The sequence below is a fragment of the Mesocricetus auratus genome, unplaced genomic scaffold (assembly GCF_017639785.1).
Source record: "Mesocricetus auratus isolate SY011 unplaced genomic scaffold, BCM_Maur_2.0 Super-Scaffold_100018, whole genome shotgun sequence".
In the NCBI taxonomy this organism is placed as follows: Eukaryota; Metazoa; Chordata; class Mammalia; order Rodentia; family Cricetidae; genus Mesocricetus; species Mesocricetus auratus.
The window spans coordinates 43,894,304-43,912,028 of record NW_024429199.1 but is presented as its reverse complement, the minus strand read 5'-3'; the positions used below and the strand labels follow the sequence as shown (position 1 = coordinate 43,912,028).

The 17,725-nt window shown below is 45.6% G+C and overlaps 1 protein-coding gene across 1 annotated transcript; it reads left to right on the top strand.

Annotated features, from left to right (window-relative positions):
* The first annotated feature begins 5,712 nt into the window (after window positions 1-5,712).
* Window positions 5,713-15,928, top strand: Sod2 (superoxide dismutase 2). Its single transcript, XM_005065926.4, has 5 exons — window positions 5,713-5,862; window positions 5,980-6,182; window positions 8,317-8,433; window positions 10,981-11,160; window positions 12,637-15,928. Exons 1-5 carry the CDS (start codon window positions 5,840-5,842, stop codon window positions 12,780-12,782), a joined length of 669 nt encoding a protein of 222 aa, XP_005065983.1. The 5' UTR covers window positions 5,713-5,839; the 3' UTR covers window positions 12,783-15,928.
* Window positions 15,929-17,725: the final 1,797 nt, after the last annotated feature.

Below are 17,725 nucleotides of genomic sequence, written 5' to 3'. Positions count from 1 at the left end.
AACAAACCACAACAAACCAAATGAGAAAAAACAAAAACAAAGGCTCAAAAATAAAAATTAAAAACTTCATAAGCAGCAGCTGTCTTTTGAGAGTTTGGCACGTGAGGGAGGGAGTCAGTCTAAGACATGACTTGAGTTCGAAGAGATTCCAGGGCAGGCAGAGGAGGCTTCTGGGGGGGGGCGGCTGTTGCTGCTGTGCGCTGATTGGGGGCTAGGCACTGGGTGGGCAGCAGGAAGTAGGTGACTAGTTGGAAGCCAATCAGAAGAGCACAGTTGGCTACGTTGAAAGTGGAGACAAGGGCCAGAGTGCCTGGCATACCTGAAGCCTTGGGTTCAACGCCCCCTACACACATACACACACACACACACACACACACACACACACACACACACACACACACACACACTTCATACACTGAGTGACCCCAGCATTCAGGAGGTGATGGCAGGAGGATCAAGGCCATCTTCGTCTTCATAGGGTGTTTGAGACCACCAGGGTTTACATGGCCGTTGGACATTTTGAACGGTTATAGAGGGTTATGGTCTGGCTTCCTGGGTTATGAGTGGAGAGCACACTGACTTACCGACCTGAATACAGCAGGGTGGCTTCCCGGGCTGTTACTGTTAATAAAGTTCTGACTACTCGAGACAGTTGTTACAGGCAGTAGGTTACGGTTCTGTTTTTTTTTTTATTTTAAAGGATTTATTTATTTATCATGTATACAGTGTTCTGCATGTATGTCTACATGCCAGAAGAGGACACCAGGTCCCATTACAGATGGCTGTGAGCCACCATGTGGTTGCTGGGAATTGAACTCAGGACCTCTGGAAGAGCAGCCAGTGCTGTTAACCTCTGAGCCATCTCTCCAGCCCCCAGTTCTGTTTTAAACAGTATGTAGTCTGGCCATTGTTCATTATATAGTATGGATGCCAAAAGCAAAATTTGAAATCACAGGAATCACACCTTAGGGGCAATTTTAGCTTCAAAAGGGAAATGGCAGTTGATCGCAAATACTGAATACATAGGCCAAGATTCCCTTTTTCCACAATCCAATGTAGCCTTTTAAAAATTTTGTTTGAGAATTTTTCTGCTTTTACAGATCAGACAGAAATGCAGTAAGAGTCTTACCTACTTCCTACCTAGAAACACCAAGATTGATTAGCCGGTATCAAAGGTCCATGAGTCACACCACCATAAAACTCAGTTTGCCTGTGCTGACCATTATGGGTCAGGCCATTATGGACATTTCTTTGTTTATGCTGCCGGGTAGGAAAGCCAATGGACATTAAAGAGCTTTTCCCCGAGCCGGGCGTTGGTGGCACACGCCTTTAATCCCAGCACTTGGGAGGCAGAGGCAGGCGGATCTCTGTGAGTTCGAGGCCAGCCTGGTCTACAGAACGAGTTCCAGGACAGCCTCCAAAGCCACAGAGAAACCCTGTCTCTAAAAACCAAAAAATAAATAAATAAAAATAAAGAGCTTTTCCCTAATTAATCACTAAGTGTATGGAGTGTTTCTATAACATTTCTACCCTAACTGCTCTACCCTGCCAAACACCAGAGAAAAATCAGTTATTCACCAAGACACCAGGACAGGGCTATCCACAGTCCAGGCACATGGACTTAGGGTCATTGGGCATAGCTTTTCAACAAAAACTGTCCTGAAGGTGTATATATAGTATATATAGTACTGTGCTCTGGGAAAGGGCACCACCTGGCGGCCACATGGAAGCAACATAGCTTTCATTGCAGTAATAGATGTGAGGTTGGGGGACATTGTGTTGTCATTAGTCAGGGAGCTTTTGGAGGGACCTGTTGGTTTTAAACACTGAATGAACCTTCCTTTCATCCTTCCTTGGTTCTGTTCTGGTTTACTGGTTTCTTTGTAGGGGTGGGAAGAGTTGGTCTGGGACCAGTCAAAGAAAAAGACAGGAGACTGAGTTCTTCACTGTCGCTGGGAAAGAAGCAGAAGTGACCTCAGCACAAATGGCCCAAGGTCAGAACAAAGAGGCAGCAGCAAGCCTCTGGTTAAAAAAACTAACGACTTGATGTGATGGAGAGATGGCTCAGAGGTTAAGAGTACTGACTTCTCTTCCAGAGGTCATGAGTTCAATTCCCAGCAACCACATGGTGGCTCACAACCATCTACAATTCAATCTGGTACCCTATTCCGGTATGTAGGTATTTATTACACTGTATATGTAATAAAGAAATAAAATCTTAAAAAAAAAACTAACGACTTGAGTTAAAAGTACAAAATGCAATGAGAAGTCAGGATAAGCATACTGGGAAAGGTACATGCAGAGGCGCCTTTCAAAGCACAAACAAGACAGGTTTGAGAGCTGAGCGTGGAGGTACGCCTCTTTGATCCATCACTCTGCGTGCCAAGGCAGGAGGACTAGCAGTTCCGGGCATCTGGACTGGGCTACGCATTAAAACCACACGTGCACGCACGCACGCGGGCACACACACACACACACACACACACACACACACACACGAGGAGGCTCAGTGGGTAAAGTGTCTGCCGTGCAAGCGTGAAGATCTCAGTTCAGATCCCCAGCACCCACACAAAAGCTGGGTGTGGTGGTACCTAGCTGTAGGTCCTGTGCTGTTAGGGTAGTGGTGGAGACAGATGGTGCCCAGGGAATCGCTGAGCTCCAGCTTCAGCAAGAGACCCAGTCTCTGAAAAGAAGGTAGAGACTGATTTAGGAAGACACCTGACACCGATCTCTGGCCTCCATGAGAACAGCACCCACGGACGCTTATGTGTACACCCCTATGAACATGCACATACGGCATATACATGTAAAAAGACGTGGGGAGACAGGGTTGAGTTCTATCTTTTGTGTGTGAGGTATATTTCACATGTATGTCAGAGAACAGAGGAAACAACTCTGGGGACTAAACATCACCACCGTGAGCCTTTTTATACCACATATATAATTATTTTGCAACCAGTCAGTGACTCTGCTGGCTTCTTCAAGCTATTGATACTAGATGGTAGGATCCCAGGGCATGGAATCAGTGGAACTGAGATGAAGCAGCTAGACATAGTGGTGCATGTCTGTACTCCAATCACTCTGGAGGCAGAGGAAGGAGATGTCTTCAAGTTCCAGATACTACAAATGGGAAGACAGGCAAGCTCCCCTTTTTGGGACATCAGCCTAAGTTGGCCAACTTCAGTTTAAGCCAAAGGGAGACATCGGTAACCGAGGGGGAAAAATAACTAACTGTGAAGAACAGCAAGCCTCTATTGAGTTGTGGGTGAGGGAAGACTGAAGTTTTGTAACTGTCCATTAGTCATGGGCACAGTTGCAAAAGATGTTCTTCCTGTATGCAAATACCGGCCTTGGGGTTTCCAGGGTGACCGGCAGAGGCTTAGCAGAGGAACTGCTGAGTCTTTCTTGACATCATCCTCTTGCTTAAATATCTTAGCTGCACAGTTTGGTTTGGACCATACAGCAAGGCTGCCTGCAACTCAGAGAAAGACAGGTTGGGGATGAAGAAACACACAGCGGCTCCAGAGGGCAGGAGGCCAAGTTCACACTGTGCAGTGGTCTTCAACAAAACACTTCCCAAATGAGCAGCAAGTTGGGTTGAGTCTGACTCAATTTAAAACAAGAAGGGGCAGACACAACATGAAGACAGAGATGCAAACATTTTATGCCATTTAAGTCACCCACTGGGTGGGCATCTTTGGCAAAGAGTCACAGTCTGTAGCAAAAGTCGCCTAGGTGATGGTTCTCAAAATCCACAGGTGAAAGCTAGCAGGAAGCCAACAGTGTTGTTGGGCTATGTGGCTTCCAGAATTAATGATTTTTAAGTTAATGGAGAGTTACTGAAGCTAGAGGTTTTTTTTTTTGTGGTGGGGGCAACTGTTATGCTGGTTTCTTGTGACAGTTTCTCCTTGTTTTTGTCATTGGTGTGGCCACCTTGAGCCCCGCTAGTTTTGACTTGATTAGGTCATAAGGGTTCCTGGTCTATAAACATTGTGGCCTTATGGTGGTGTTGAGAGTGTGCTTTTAACGGGTAATAGTTAAGGACCTGGAATTTGCTCCCCCACCCCCATTTGTGGTGGTCCCAAGTTGTTGCAAATGTATCTTTGATTCATTGTAAAAATCTGAACTTCTGTCAGCTAGAAGGAATGTCAGGGCAGGTGGCACATTTGGGAATTGGTGTGTGATCTATATTCTGTGACTAGAAATTTCCTTAGGATTAGGTCTCTACCCTTTTTATGTAATCTTTCTTTTGCTTTAAAAAAACATGGAAATCGAGAATTTTGGAATTTTGGCTTTAGGATTTCAGCATTATACTTTTTCAGAATTTTAACTGTAGAAAATTTACATTTTAGGGATTTGGTTCTTTTGGGACTTCAACATTTGGGATGATGGCATTTGGGACTGTGTCTCTGGAGATTATGATCAATGCCAGGTACCAGTCATTTTCCCTTAGATTTCTGCCTGGGTTAAGATTTGTTACATGAAAGAAAAAGAAATAGAGATGAAAATGCCATAACGATACCCACTACTTTGTATGCTAACCTAAAACATTAATATGAAAAAAAAAACAAAAACAAAAACCAGAAGAGGACACAGCTACAGTCTACTCATGCAGCGATTTAAAACCCAACCATGTGGAACTGACAAGCCTGCCCCTCAGGGAAGTGTCAGACCACCTCGCTGGAGGAATGCCTCAGGGCTGCCTTTTTCTCAGCTAACGTGTCCACTTGTTTCCAACCATACCGACCCAGCTTTTTGAATTTTAAAGGTATCCATAATACAGCCCTGGTCTCCTTTACCAACAAGCACAGGCACTCAGCACTTCTCTTGAGGCCTGTCTCTTACTCTGAGCCCAGTCACCCTTGGGGGGTTTTGCAAAGGAGGTGAAGAAAACAGCGGGAACTATGCAGCCAGCCACAGGCCTTCTGCTTCCTTTGATAGTGTGTTTTACCGCACGAAGGCTTAAACCCGAATCCTATCCGTGGCAGAGGAAGGCTGTCTTAAATTCTATATATAATTGTTATGAAAACACTTAATACTCATAGCTTATTAGACTATAAGGCCACAAAGGGAAGCAATGTCCTTTTACATTTGGTTGAACAGTTGGTTTTTGAAGACACCGAAGACACAAAACGTGCAGGGTACAGCAGGCAGGACTTTAGGAAAGATGAACTTCGCGTTCTAATCCCGACTCTTACTCGTTAACCGCGAGGTTCGGCGAGCTGCACCTGGAGTCAGGAATACCAACCCCAGGGGTAACAAAGATGGATGCATGCAAGCCTGGGATGCGGTTTAAGTTGCAGCAGCCCTTGTTGCTGGGCAGCCCGTGGGAGATCAAGACACCTGGCTGCGGTCCTGACTCCGGCCTGGAACAGGGAAGGTCATTCTGGGCACAAGGAGCTGGGTCAGAGGGGCCCTGGTTACAACATAGCTCTGACCAGCAGCAGGGCGGTGGCTTCCCGGAGGACCATCCCCGGGGCTTCCGAGAGGAGAGCTGGGGGGAAGACCAGGGGATAACCCAACAGCCCGCAGCTCAGACTGGGCGGGGCCAGAGCCGGTCGGGGGCGTGGCCACCCAGGGGGCGTGGCTGTGGCAAGCTCGCGGACGCTACCACCATCCCCGCGCGGGGGAGTCTCTATCTTCTTTCTGCGGCCGCTTAGGCGCGGGCCGGGCGCCCGTGTCGCCGTCTCCCCCCCCCGTCCTCTGATGGGCGCGGCCGGCAGGGTCACCGCCTCGCGCTGTCCTTGCGGACGCCGCGGCGCGGTCGCCGCAGAGGAGACGCGCGCTCGGCAGCGAACGGCCGTGTTGTGGGGCGAGCGGCGGCAGTGAGCGTCTCAGCATGTTGTGTCGGGCGGCGTGCAGGTGAGTGCTCGGCCGGGGCCGGGGCCGGGACCCGGGCCGGGGCGGGTCTCGGGGCGGCGGGCGTGGCTGGTCCGCGGTGTGGCCGGCCTGACGGTGGCGTCCTCTCTGTCCTCTCAGCGCGGGCGGGCGGCTGGCCCCGGCGGCGACGGCCGCGGGCTGCCGGCAGAAGCACAGCCTCCCCGACCTGCCTTACGACTACGGCGCCCTGGAGCCGCACATCAACGCGCAGATCATGCAGCTGCACCACAGCAAGCACCACGCGGCCTACGTGAACAACCTGAACGCCACCGAGGACAAGTACCGCGAGGCCCTGGCCAAGGGTAAGGCGCGAGGCCCCCTGCACGACACGCGTCCCCGGGGAGCGGGGGGGGGGGGGGACGCTTCCCGCCCGACGGGGGGCGGCGGGGGTCTGTTTCGATGCAGGAGAGTGTCCCCGTTGGTGTGCACAAATGCCCTTTGCTATCCTGGAAAACACGGGACCTGGCGAAAGTCCCCGATGCGCTTTATTATTTATTGGGCGTGGCGGGGGGGTGCGTCCGTCCCTGTCACCCCGTGTTGCTCGTCAGCGTGGGCCAGCTGGGAGTCCTTTAGAGGCAGCTCCCGGGCGCCGCTGCTTTTTTTTTTTTTTTTTTGCATAACGCGTGTTTATTATCTTTTGCTTTGCACGTGGACGTTTAGAAAGTCTGCGACTGTTGCATAACGCGGCGTCGGGAAAGTTTGCTTTTTCAGGTAGCCTTGGCAGCCATTTGCGGGAGCGCTGAGAGTGCCCGGGCTGGGTCAGCGCGGTGCCCTTGAGTGGCAGGGCGGCTGGGGCGTTGCTGGGGGCGAGCGATCCGCCCGGGGCCTGGCAGCAGGTGCGGGACAGGGTCTCAAGTGGGTGGCATCGGGAGACGGCGACCCACGTCGCGACGATCGCCGTGGTTTCGGGCAACAGTGGGATCGGTCAGCCTGTGACTAGGGCTCCCTGGCCCCTGAGAAGCCCCTGCGGAATTCCCGTCGCACACCTTGTACGGGTCGTGGGAGAGGAAGACGCAGGAGTTAGCACTTAGCCGTGGAGCAGGCCAGCGCCGGTAGACTTGGTACTTTCCTTGATTTAACGCTGGGGTCAAAGTTCACAAGAAAAGTACCTATTTGGTGGTAAACGGTACCTGTCAGAAAAACGGAGAAATAATTGTTTACTTGTCTACACTGTTAGTCCATAGTATGTGGTCTTTTGTGTTTGCACCTCAGGTGATGTCTATGGGAATATCTGTGGTAGTAAAAAAGCCTGACTGTGTGCATGCCTGTCTGGCAGACATCCAGCTGGTAGGGGCCAGAGGGTGACATTTGGGAGTTGATTCTCTCCTCCCACTGTGGTATTCAAGAACTGAACTCAGACTGTCAGCTCAGGTCGGGTTGTCACGTTTTCCTGGCAAGAGCCTGTTTGTCTGTTTGTAACCTTAACTCCTGGGAATACTGTTTTAATGGCTAGTCAAAATAGTATGCTGTCTTTTTAATCTATTAGTAGTTTTTTACAAGGAAAATAATTGGTAGTCATGTCTCTAGCTTAGCTGTATTGCTTGAAAATCTCCATAGTAAAATTCACTTTTTCTTTTTTTCTTTTTTTTTTTTTTTTTTTTTTTTTGGTTTTTCGAGACAGGGTTTCTCTGTGGCTTTGGAGGCTGCCCTGGAACTCACTCTGTAGACCAGGCTGGCCTCGAACTCACAGAGATCCACCTGCCTCTGCCTCCCGAGTGCTGGGATTAAAGGCGTGCGCCACCAACGCCCGGCCACTTTTTCTTAAATGTACTTTTACTGACTCTCAGATCTGGGAAATTGGTGGACTAAAAATGTTAGTCCTTGACATCTGGTTGACTAGGGGCCTCTAGTGGAGAAGTTTGATATTTCAGCATGACTGTGTTTGAGGTAAATGGCCAAAACAAGAGAAGGAAATTACCACATTCTGGAAGATTTGCTTGCAATAAGCAAATCACATGAACCTTGAATACGGGAAGAGACTCTGATTTAGGAATAACAGAGGCGGGAAGGATGAGGTAATGGTGAAGCGCAAATATCCCAGTTGGGAAAGTGTTTCCTTTAAGGAGACATCTGACACTTGGAAAACTTTCCTGAGTGTTGTAAAAGCATCTCAATTTTAATCCCTCCTTTTGTGTGTGTGTAGTTAAAGCTTTATTTGTTTAGTGAGTACTGCTGAGAACAAAAAAGGCAATGTTTTATTGTAATGCCTGATTGTAGTACTCTATCGCAGACTTAGGAAATTTAAAAAAAATTTTTTGAGACAGGTTTTCTCTGTGTAGCATTGGCTGTACTGGAACTCGCTCTGTAGACCAGGCTGGCCTCAAACTCACAGAAATCTATCTGCCTCTGCCTCCCGAGTGCTGGGATTAAAGGTGTTGGCCACCACCTCCTGGCTGAGGAAGAATTTCTATTGGGTGTTTGCGTTTTATGTTTCAGGAGATGTTACGACTCAGATTGCTCTTCAACCTGCCCTGAAGTTCAATGGTGGGGGACATATCAATCACAGCATTTTCTGGACAAACCTGAGCCCTAATGGTGGTGGAGAGCCCAAAGGTTGGTGCATGCTGGTACAGCCTTACGTTTGCTGTGCTATGGGAATCATTGTTGGTTTTGTTTTGTCCTCTTATTATCATTGCTTTTTTCTTTAAATGGCAGGTTTTTACTGTGTAGCTGTGGCTGGCCTGGAACTTTATGTAGACAGTCTTTAGAAATTGTTTCTTTTCTTTTTTTAAATTTATTTAACCTTTATATGCATTGGTGTGAAGGTATCAGATCACCTGGAACGAGAGTTACAGGCAGCTGTGAGCTGCCCTGTGGGTGCTGGCAATTGAACCTGGGTCCTCTGGGAGAACAGTCAGTCCTCTTAACCGCTGAGCCATCTCTCCAGCCCTGTTTATTTCCTTGAGATATTGTCTCTCTTATGTATCTCTGACTGGAACTCCCTTTGTAGATTAGTAGAACTGGGTTAGCCTCAAGCTCACAGAGATCCACCTGTTTGGATTAATGTCGTATACACCACACCTGGTATTATTTTATTATTATTGTGTATATCTGTGCATGATGTGTGTGGAGGTGTCTTAGGACAGCATGGTGGAGCTGGTTTCCCCTTTCTGCTTCACCAGGCCTGTAGAGCAAGTGCTGTTGCTCTCTGAGCCATCGAGTACCCCCCTGCCTCCCCACTCCCTCACAACTGCTTTTTGTTTTGTTTTGTTTTTCTCCAGACAGGGTTTCTCTGTAGTGTTGGAGCCTGTCCTGGAACTCACTCTGTAGACCAGGCTGGCCTCGAACTCATGGAAATCTACCTGCCTCTTCCTCCCGATTGCTGGGATTAAAGGCGTTAGCCACCACTGACCTGTGTATGTCTGACTTATAATTCTGGGAATTGAACTAAGTATCTTCTGTATGCCAAATACGAGCCCATTGACCTTTGCCCCCAGAAGACTGTCCATTTGTTTGTTAACTAGATTTTCCTTGGGTTATCATATTGGTGTATTTTTTATAGTTAGGGTGTGACAAGTTAAGTTTCAAAGGGGAGGAGGAATAGAGAATGTGTCCAAGGATTTCTGTCACCCAGTAAAACTCTCTCTCTCTCTCTCTGTCTGTCTTTTTCCCTCTCTGCCCTGCCCTCTCCTAGGGTGAGTGTTAGGGAAAGCCTGGGCAAAACTAGCACTTAGAAAAGATGAGCTTTCATTTATATCCCTGGACCCACTGGAGTAAGCCAGCCAGCCACGTACACTGTGCTCGCTCCACCTGTGTGATACAGGGGTAATTAATTACGGGGCTACTTTCAGAATCGTATGTAATGTGCTTGGAGTAGCACCTTTGTTTAGTATTCCTAATACAAAAAGTCATACCGGGCGTTGGTGGCTCATGCCTTTAATCCCAGCACTTGGGAGGCAGAGGCAGGTGGATCTCTGTGAGTTCGAGGCTGGCCTGATCTACAGAGTGAGTTCCAGGACAGCCTCCAAAACAATACAGAGAAACCCTGTCTCGAAAAAGCAAAAAAAAAGAAAAAAAGAAAAAGGCAGCCTGTCTTCCTCATTAGCTTACCTACTCTTGCAAGCACTTCAGACCATGATTTGATATGTGTGGGACTTTGTGAGGCCTGACCAGGCTTTAAAGGGTGCCCAGATCAGTCAGTGGCGCTGGCGCTTCTGCTGCACAGTTTGAACTACTCGACGGTTGGCTGTGTCTGCAAAAGATAATTTCATTTTGGTCAACAGAATGAGAGAAGTGGGATGTTGGACCCATCTGGTTCAGTTTATATGCTCAATGCGGAATTTATTCTATATGGCTATAGAATAAAAGATTGAGCTAGGGGTGGGGTCCTACACCAGCATTTGTGAGGTGGAGCCAGGAGGGTCAGAAGCTTGAGACCAGGTTATATGTGTATGTGGCTGTCTTTCCCCTCATACCCCTCTCTTTCCCTTATTTTGTTGGGGTCACATCTAGAGCTTCATGAACTCCAGTCAGGTCTGTTCAGTGAACTGTGCTCCAGCCCTCTCAAGTGCACTATTAGCTCAATAACAAAAGAGGAGAATTATTTTAAAAATAGTTTGATAAAAGCCGGGTGGTGGTGGCACACACCTTTAATCCCAGCACTCGGGAGGCAGAGGCAGGTGGGTCTCTGTGAGTTCCAGGCCAGCCTAGTCTACAAAGGGAGTTCCAGGACAGGCTCCAAAGCTACCCAGAGAAAGCCTGTCTCAAAAAGCCAAGAAAAAAAAATATGGGAGGATCTAGACTTGAAGAACACTGAGTAACAGCAGCAACTTTCAATTTCTGAGTGGGGACATGGGATGGGAACACCGAAGTCAAAACTGTTAGATGGGAAAAACCAAAAGAAAGCCAATGGAGACTGTTCTTTCTTTCCTGGTGAAAACAGCACAGGGGGTGAAGAAATCCCTAACTGCGTTAATCAGCCTTCATTAAAAATGATTCCAGTGGAGACTCAGCTTAGTGTCTGGCAGGACACTGGCATTACAGAGGCTCCCTGGTTGTCTGAATCTTCAGATTGATGTTCAGTTGGTTCTTTGACAAGAATGTTTTAGTGTTATGAACATAACATTTTAGTGTAGTTTTTGAAACCTTCTTTTCCTTCAGGAGAGTTGCTGGAGGCTATCAAACGTGACTTCGGGTCTTTTGAGAAGTTTAAGGAGAAGCTGACTGCTGTGTCTGCTGGAGTTCAAGGTTCAGGCTGGGGCTGGCTTGGCTTCAATAAGGAGCAGGGTCGCTTACAGATTGCTGCCTGCTCTAATCAGGACCCATTGCAAGGAACCACAGGTAAGCTTTAAAACTCTTCATCTTTTCCTTCCAGAGATACTGTTTTCTGGAGAGCTTTGAACTAGAAAGAGGCGAATTAGCAGAGTTTAGATTTAGGAGTGTATAGTAATCTGAGCAAATGTTAGTAGATTGATTATACTAGAGTCTTCACAACAGAAACTGACACTTTGTAAAATAAGCACTTGCTATTTTCGTAGGCTCTTTAATAAGGATGTTTTAATCATGAATCCTGCTTCATCCTATAGGAAACCAGGGTCAGTTTTAATTATAAATATGCATTTCAATAAAAACCTAGGATTAGATAAGCAGCAATAGGGAAGAAACACATAGAAGCTGAGCTGGCCTTGGGAACTTGTACTCTCCTCTGGTAAGTGTTGTGGTTGAACTGGGCCGGAGCTCAGGTCCTGCCCGCCTACCTTTCTGCAGGGCTCCATGTGTGAGAGTCCCAGTTCAGCAGTCCTTTCTTCCCTAGGCCTGACTGAACTAGATGGCCTTCATAAAATGTCACTGAGGGGTGAAGAAGTGGAGTGCCACCGTGTATAGCAGGGGGCTGTGGCCCCTGGTCTCTGACTGATGTCTGCTCCTCCTCTCCTCCTGCCCATGTCTCTCTTTTCTGCATACACTCAGATTGGGGGGAACACAAATGTTTTTTTGGGGGGAGATAAGATGCCGCGGACTCTGGTAAAGCCATGAAAAACTTAACGTGAGTTCTTCAGAGTCAGTGAGCCTCTCAGGGTGCCTCACGAGAGGCTGTGGTTTCTACAGCCCTTTCTCTCCACACAGAAAGTGCGTTAGACTGAAAAGTCCTAAAGTCTTGCTACTCTGTTAGTAACGAGTTATGTTCCTCATAACTGGTCTACATAAACTGGTTGAGATGTTTTCATAGAAAACCTCGAATCTCGCTTTGTTCTTCAAACTGGTCTGGCCTACTCAGCACCCTCTTGCCTCCGCCTCCCATATGTTGGGAACACAGACCTGTGCCACCATATCTGTTGAGGATATATATATACACACACACACACACATGCATACTTGATTTATACCACTTAATTTCTGAAGGTGGCCATCATTTTTCCTTGGTCCTATGTAGCTTTGTGTTAACCTATTCTTTTCAGTGACTCATCCAGAAAACTAAAATGACCTTGGAGAGTAGAGCAGGTTCCTTGGCTTTCTTCCCTCCAACCCCTGGGTGCGCAGAACTTGGGAGGGAGGCTTAAGCCTTAGCCTCTGCAGGCAGCATACCTCAGTGTGGCTCAGACTGACACTGTGAGGAAGGCGGGGACTCAAGACATTAGCTTCTGTAGTCTCACTGACTTTCTGGGGACTGTTACACATTTACCTATTTATTATATTTCCTTCAAAATAAAAATGTAAAATGTTTTTGTAGGAATAGTCACTCTTATGCAGATTTTCTATGATATAAGAAACCAGTGGATGATCTGTTTGTAAGAGTCATTTTTTCCCTCTTCTTGATAGGCCTTGTTCCTTTGCTGGGGATCGACGTGTGGGAGCATGCCTATTACCTTCAGTATAAAAACGTCAGACCTGATTATCTGAAGGCTATTTGGAATGTAATCAACTGGGAGAATGTCACTGAAAGATACACAGCTTGCAAGAAGTAAACCCTTATACTGAGTATGCTAGGCCTTCGATGGCTATTTTTGTAGTACAGATTACCGCGGTAACTATGACTGCTTTATTGTAACACTTACTGATGTGTATCCACATATTTGATGAACATAATGCTATGATAATTTCTTATTTTTAATTAAATTTATTATTAGGCAACTGTTTGAGAACAGTATATACTCTGTGTGAATCACTCTTGACTGATGTTTTCATTAAAGCCTTGTTGCTAGGATGCTATAACTGTCATTGTAAGACCATCAGAAATATTCTTTCTCTGTGATTTGGGGGCCTAAAGAAGACTCTGGAATCCTGTTCTACTGCAGTTAGAAAAAAATGAGTTTTGTTTTTTTTCTGAATAGTTTCCTTTTTTATTAAAAATTACTCATTTTGGTAAGTAATCCTCTGTATAGAGGATGTCACATAGTGGACTTTATTTATGATCACAGTTTCCCACACATTTGAAATCTGTAACTTGAGGCTAAGGATATAGTTCAGTGATAGAGCCTTGTCTGTGCCGTGCAAGGCCCTGGACTCTGCTTCAGTACCTTAAACAAATCATCAGACCCCATAGTTTGGTTGCTGACTGAGAACTGTTTAATTATGAGAGAAGTATGATTGTACTTCTGGGGTGGTCTATAGACAGATGCAAAACCATTTAATATTATCTTTAAAAAACAACTGTGTATTGCATGAAAGTGCTCAAGATGGACAAATTAGGGTCTGCCTGATGATGTCAAGTATGAGGACTAGGCCACAGGGCATTCTGGGAAGCCATTCAGACCCATTAATTTATGTCTCAGAACTATACTGTGTGCCAGGTGGCACCTTTGTCAGTAGAGGCAAATGGAGTTTTGAGTGAGATCAGTAGGGTATCTCCCGGAGAACATTAGTTTTCAGAGACACTTATTTTTGTTTTTTCTGTATGTTGTTTCAAGAATTTATAGTAGCCAGAGGGACTTTATGTTGTTATTCAATAAAAGGAAGATCTTTCCATGACAAGGTGACACTGCGTTTCTGATTTTGCTACTGTGCAGTGTTTGCACATGGAGTTGTGCACTGTGGAAATGACCAGGGGCCCTTTGTGAATTTGCCTTTTCACATTCTTTGACCATTTCCTAATTATCTAGTAAATACGTAATGTTTTATCAGCTGGATGTCATTTAGAGTTCTATTACTGAATAGTTCATTTGGGTTTAATTGTTGTTATCAAAAAGACCGGTCAGCAAGCCTAGCATGCAACTATTATTTCTTATTGGAGTATTTTTTGAAGGTTTATTTTATTTTTGACTATGTATGACTGTGTATGTCTGTTCACTTCAGTGCAGGTGCCCATGGTGGCTAGAAGAGATTGTTGGATTCCTTAGAGCTGAGTAGTTAGTTACAGGTGGCTTTGGGCCACCTGATGTGGGTGCTGGGACTTGAACTACGATCCTTTGCAAGAGCAATAAGTACTTAGCCACTGAGCCGTCTCTCTGGCCCCTGGATTTTTTTTTTTTAATTGAGTTTTTTCTTAAGCCTACTTAGTAATTTGTTCCAACTTTACCTTTTATTCTCCCCTCAAGTATATTTTCCTGTTTTTTTTTTTAAATAAGGAAAATGGAGTAACCTTAGCAGTTTCAATATTGAAGACCGAAGTAAAAAAAAATACTTAAATTCAAAGCACTTCTTAAGAATTTTCTGTAGAAGTTAGGTGTTTTGACTGTCAAAAGCTGATGCATTCCTGGTGGCTCTTTCTGTTTATGCTTGTGCCTGGAGACTTAGGAAACTGTGAGTGGTGAGTATTGTATGGGACAGAGACAGACTGAGCAAACGAGGGTCACGTGTCCCCGCTTACCTCTGGCTACACTGCAGTGAACTCTTAAACAGGCTCTTAGGAGAGTGGCACTTGGATGGAGTAACTTGAATACAAGTCTGTTAGGTCGTAGTTTGTCTTGAACTTACAGATTTGGAGGGACTACTGACTTTGTACAACTTTGACTCCTACTAAGCTCTCAGGTTTAAAAAAACTCAATGGTGGAATTTCTATGAGGCTCTGTTTTTGCTACGGCTTTCTATTGATGAGAATGAGGATCGCATGGTGTTCATTAAATTTAAGTCTTCTCCCTGATGCATAGATTTTAAGAGATTTACTAAGAGAATTTACAAACTAAAGACTTAAATCATTCACTGGAAAATGAGGCTTAGATGATTTAGCTCTGTCTTTTTTTTTTACAAGTAGAGACAAGTAGTTGACATTTCTTCTGAAAGAAATAGTGGTGCACACCTATAATCTCAGCACTTGGGAGGCAGAGCGAGTTCCAGGATGGTCAGGGCTACAAAGAGAGACCCTGTCTTTAAAAACCAAAAATAAAGGTAAAGAAACAAAATAAGTGAAACACATATTGTTCATCTGGGAAGGAGTGTGTGTGAGTGACTAGATCAGCGGTGTGTTCTCCAGTCCTGGATGAACTTGACAGATATTAGCACTGGGGGAAACAAGGAGGCAAAATAAGTATTTCTTTTGAGGTAGTATCTGCTGCTTGAACTATTGTGCATTAAATAACTTTGGAGTTCAGAAATTGCCTTATTGCATCTGAAATTCTTGGTCTAACATGAGATCTGAATTTCTGTTGAGCACCTTTATAAAAAAGTATCTAAGCCATATAATCAGGACTGATTCTTGGTGTGTGTGAGCTCTATCTAAAACTAAACACTGGCTTGTTTTTCCTGTTGTAATCTCAGATAAAATATTATTAGGAGCCAGGCGGTGGTGGCGTATGCCTTTAATCCCATCACTCGGGAGGCAGAGGCGGGCGGATCTCTGTGAGTTTGAGGACAGCCTGGTCTACAGAGTGAGTTCCAGGACAGTCTCCAAAACAATACAGAGAAACCCTGTCTTGAAAAACAAAAACAAAGCAAAACAAAACAACAACAACCAAAAAATACTATTCGGAAAGCTGTTTGGTAAATTTTTAAATAGGTTCCAGCAAAGCACTATCCTACTGATCCTGGCAAGCTGGCATCTGACTCTGAATATCATACCTGCTGAAAAGCCTGTAAGGTCCTGGGTAGTTTCCATTTAATTATTGATCAAAGAAGCATTTATTTTCCTATGTAAGTGCAAAGTGTTTTTGATTGTTAATAAAATCTGTAAACTATGGAAAGGTCTGTATGATGCATATGTGTGGGAACATTAGTAATTCTATCACGCTTTCATTTCTGTTGCTTTCTGTAAGAGGGTTAGTAAGCAATAGGTAGTCGAAACCTTCTTAAAACCCAGAAGTCATGTAAATAATTTACTAACAGGTTTAATTATGTAATGTGTAGTAAACAGTACTAGAGATATAGGAGGAAACTGTTTATCCTGCTCCTAAATTCCTCTACACTATGTGACACCAGATTCTCCAGGGTACCCAGTTGGGGTCGTATGAGATGACTCTGTCTCAGGGGTGAGGCAGCTCCACTGACTGAAGGCTTAGTTCTCCAAGACAGATAGCATTGCACATCTTGTCTGCAGCCCCTGTAAACTGGGTACCATGGTTAATTTGGAGTGTCCACTTGACTGGATAATAAAACTCCTAGAACATGAGTGAGAAATGCCTTCCTGTGAGGACATTTTCAGAAGGTTAACTGAGTGGGTAAGAACTGTCTCCAGTGTGGGTGGTACCCAGGCTCTCTAAGAGGAGGACAAGGAGAAAGCCAAGGCTTCCTGCTCAGAGATGGAGGTGAGGAATGGGCCACGGGCTTCTGTCGCCATGCAGCTGCCTGCCTATTCTGTTTCGTCACTGTGTGGTGGATCAGCCCTTCTGCCATGAATCAAACCTCTGCGGTGGCTTCTTGCCGGGTATTTGATAACATTGGTGAGAGAAGCCATTGATACATTGGTGTTTTCACTTTGACTGCCTCCTCGGGGATGATTAATGTGCTAGAGTGAGTCAGAACTCAGCAAAACACTTAAATCTGCCCCCTGTAAGGGGTACAGACAGTAGCCAGCTGGAGATGATGGGTGAGGTGCTCCAGGGGTGCCCCCAGATATTTTCCTCCAGGCCCTTGCCCAGGATCTCCTATCTCAAAGTGCTCTTAAACTTTCTTTGGAGACTTTGTTAATAGGCTGGACTCTCATTCCTCCGTTGGTCATTGGTAACCACTTCACCCTTCTGCCTTTTTCCTTTCCTGGAAGATTAGGGCTTGGGTTCAAATCTCAGCACTAATCTTGCCCTGGTTTTTGGTATTCAGCCACTAGCCTTTAGTCATATCATCTACAAGACCTTCCCACACAGTTTGATAATTGTTTATCAAAAAGGAGTCTGCATACTCATGTTCTGAAGTTTAGGAATAAGATACTCATTGCTGGAGATCCCAGGCATTTTGAGAGCCAAGAAACAAAGCCAAGGATGAAGAACAAATATTTACTTTTAAATATAAATCATAGTATCACACAATGTTTTATATGTGAATTTTAAAGTTCTCATAACATCTTAAAACAGGGATCAAACAGAGTACTGCCTTGACTCTGGGAAAACATCCTTCCTTCCTTCCTTCCTTCCTTCCTCTGTCTCTCTCTGTCTCTCTCTGTGTCTCTGTCTCTCTCTGTCTCTCTCTCTCTTTGAGAAAGGATCTCATGTAACTCTGGCTAGCCTGTAAATCACTGTAGACCAGCGTGGTAGAATATTATCAGGTGTGTGACTTTTGTTTATGCTACATTTGTTTAACTCTGTGAAGCTGTGTTACTTTGCCTGTCTAAAACACCTGATGGTCTAAGAAAAAGCTGAACAGCCAATAGCAAGGCAGGAGCAAGGATAGATGGGACTGACAGGCAGAGTATAAATGGAGAACCCAGGAAGAGGAGCCAGAGAACAAAGAGGAGGACATCAGGGGCCATCCACTCAGCCAGCCATGGAGTAAGGATGAAAGTAAGATATACAGAAGTAAAAGGAAAAAGCCCGCAGGCAAAAGG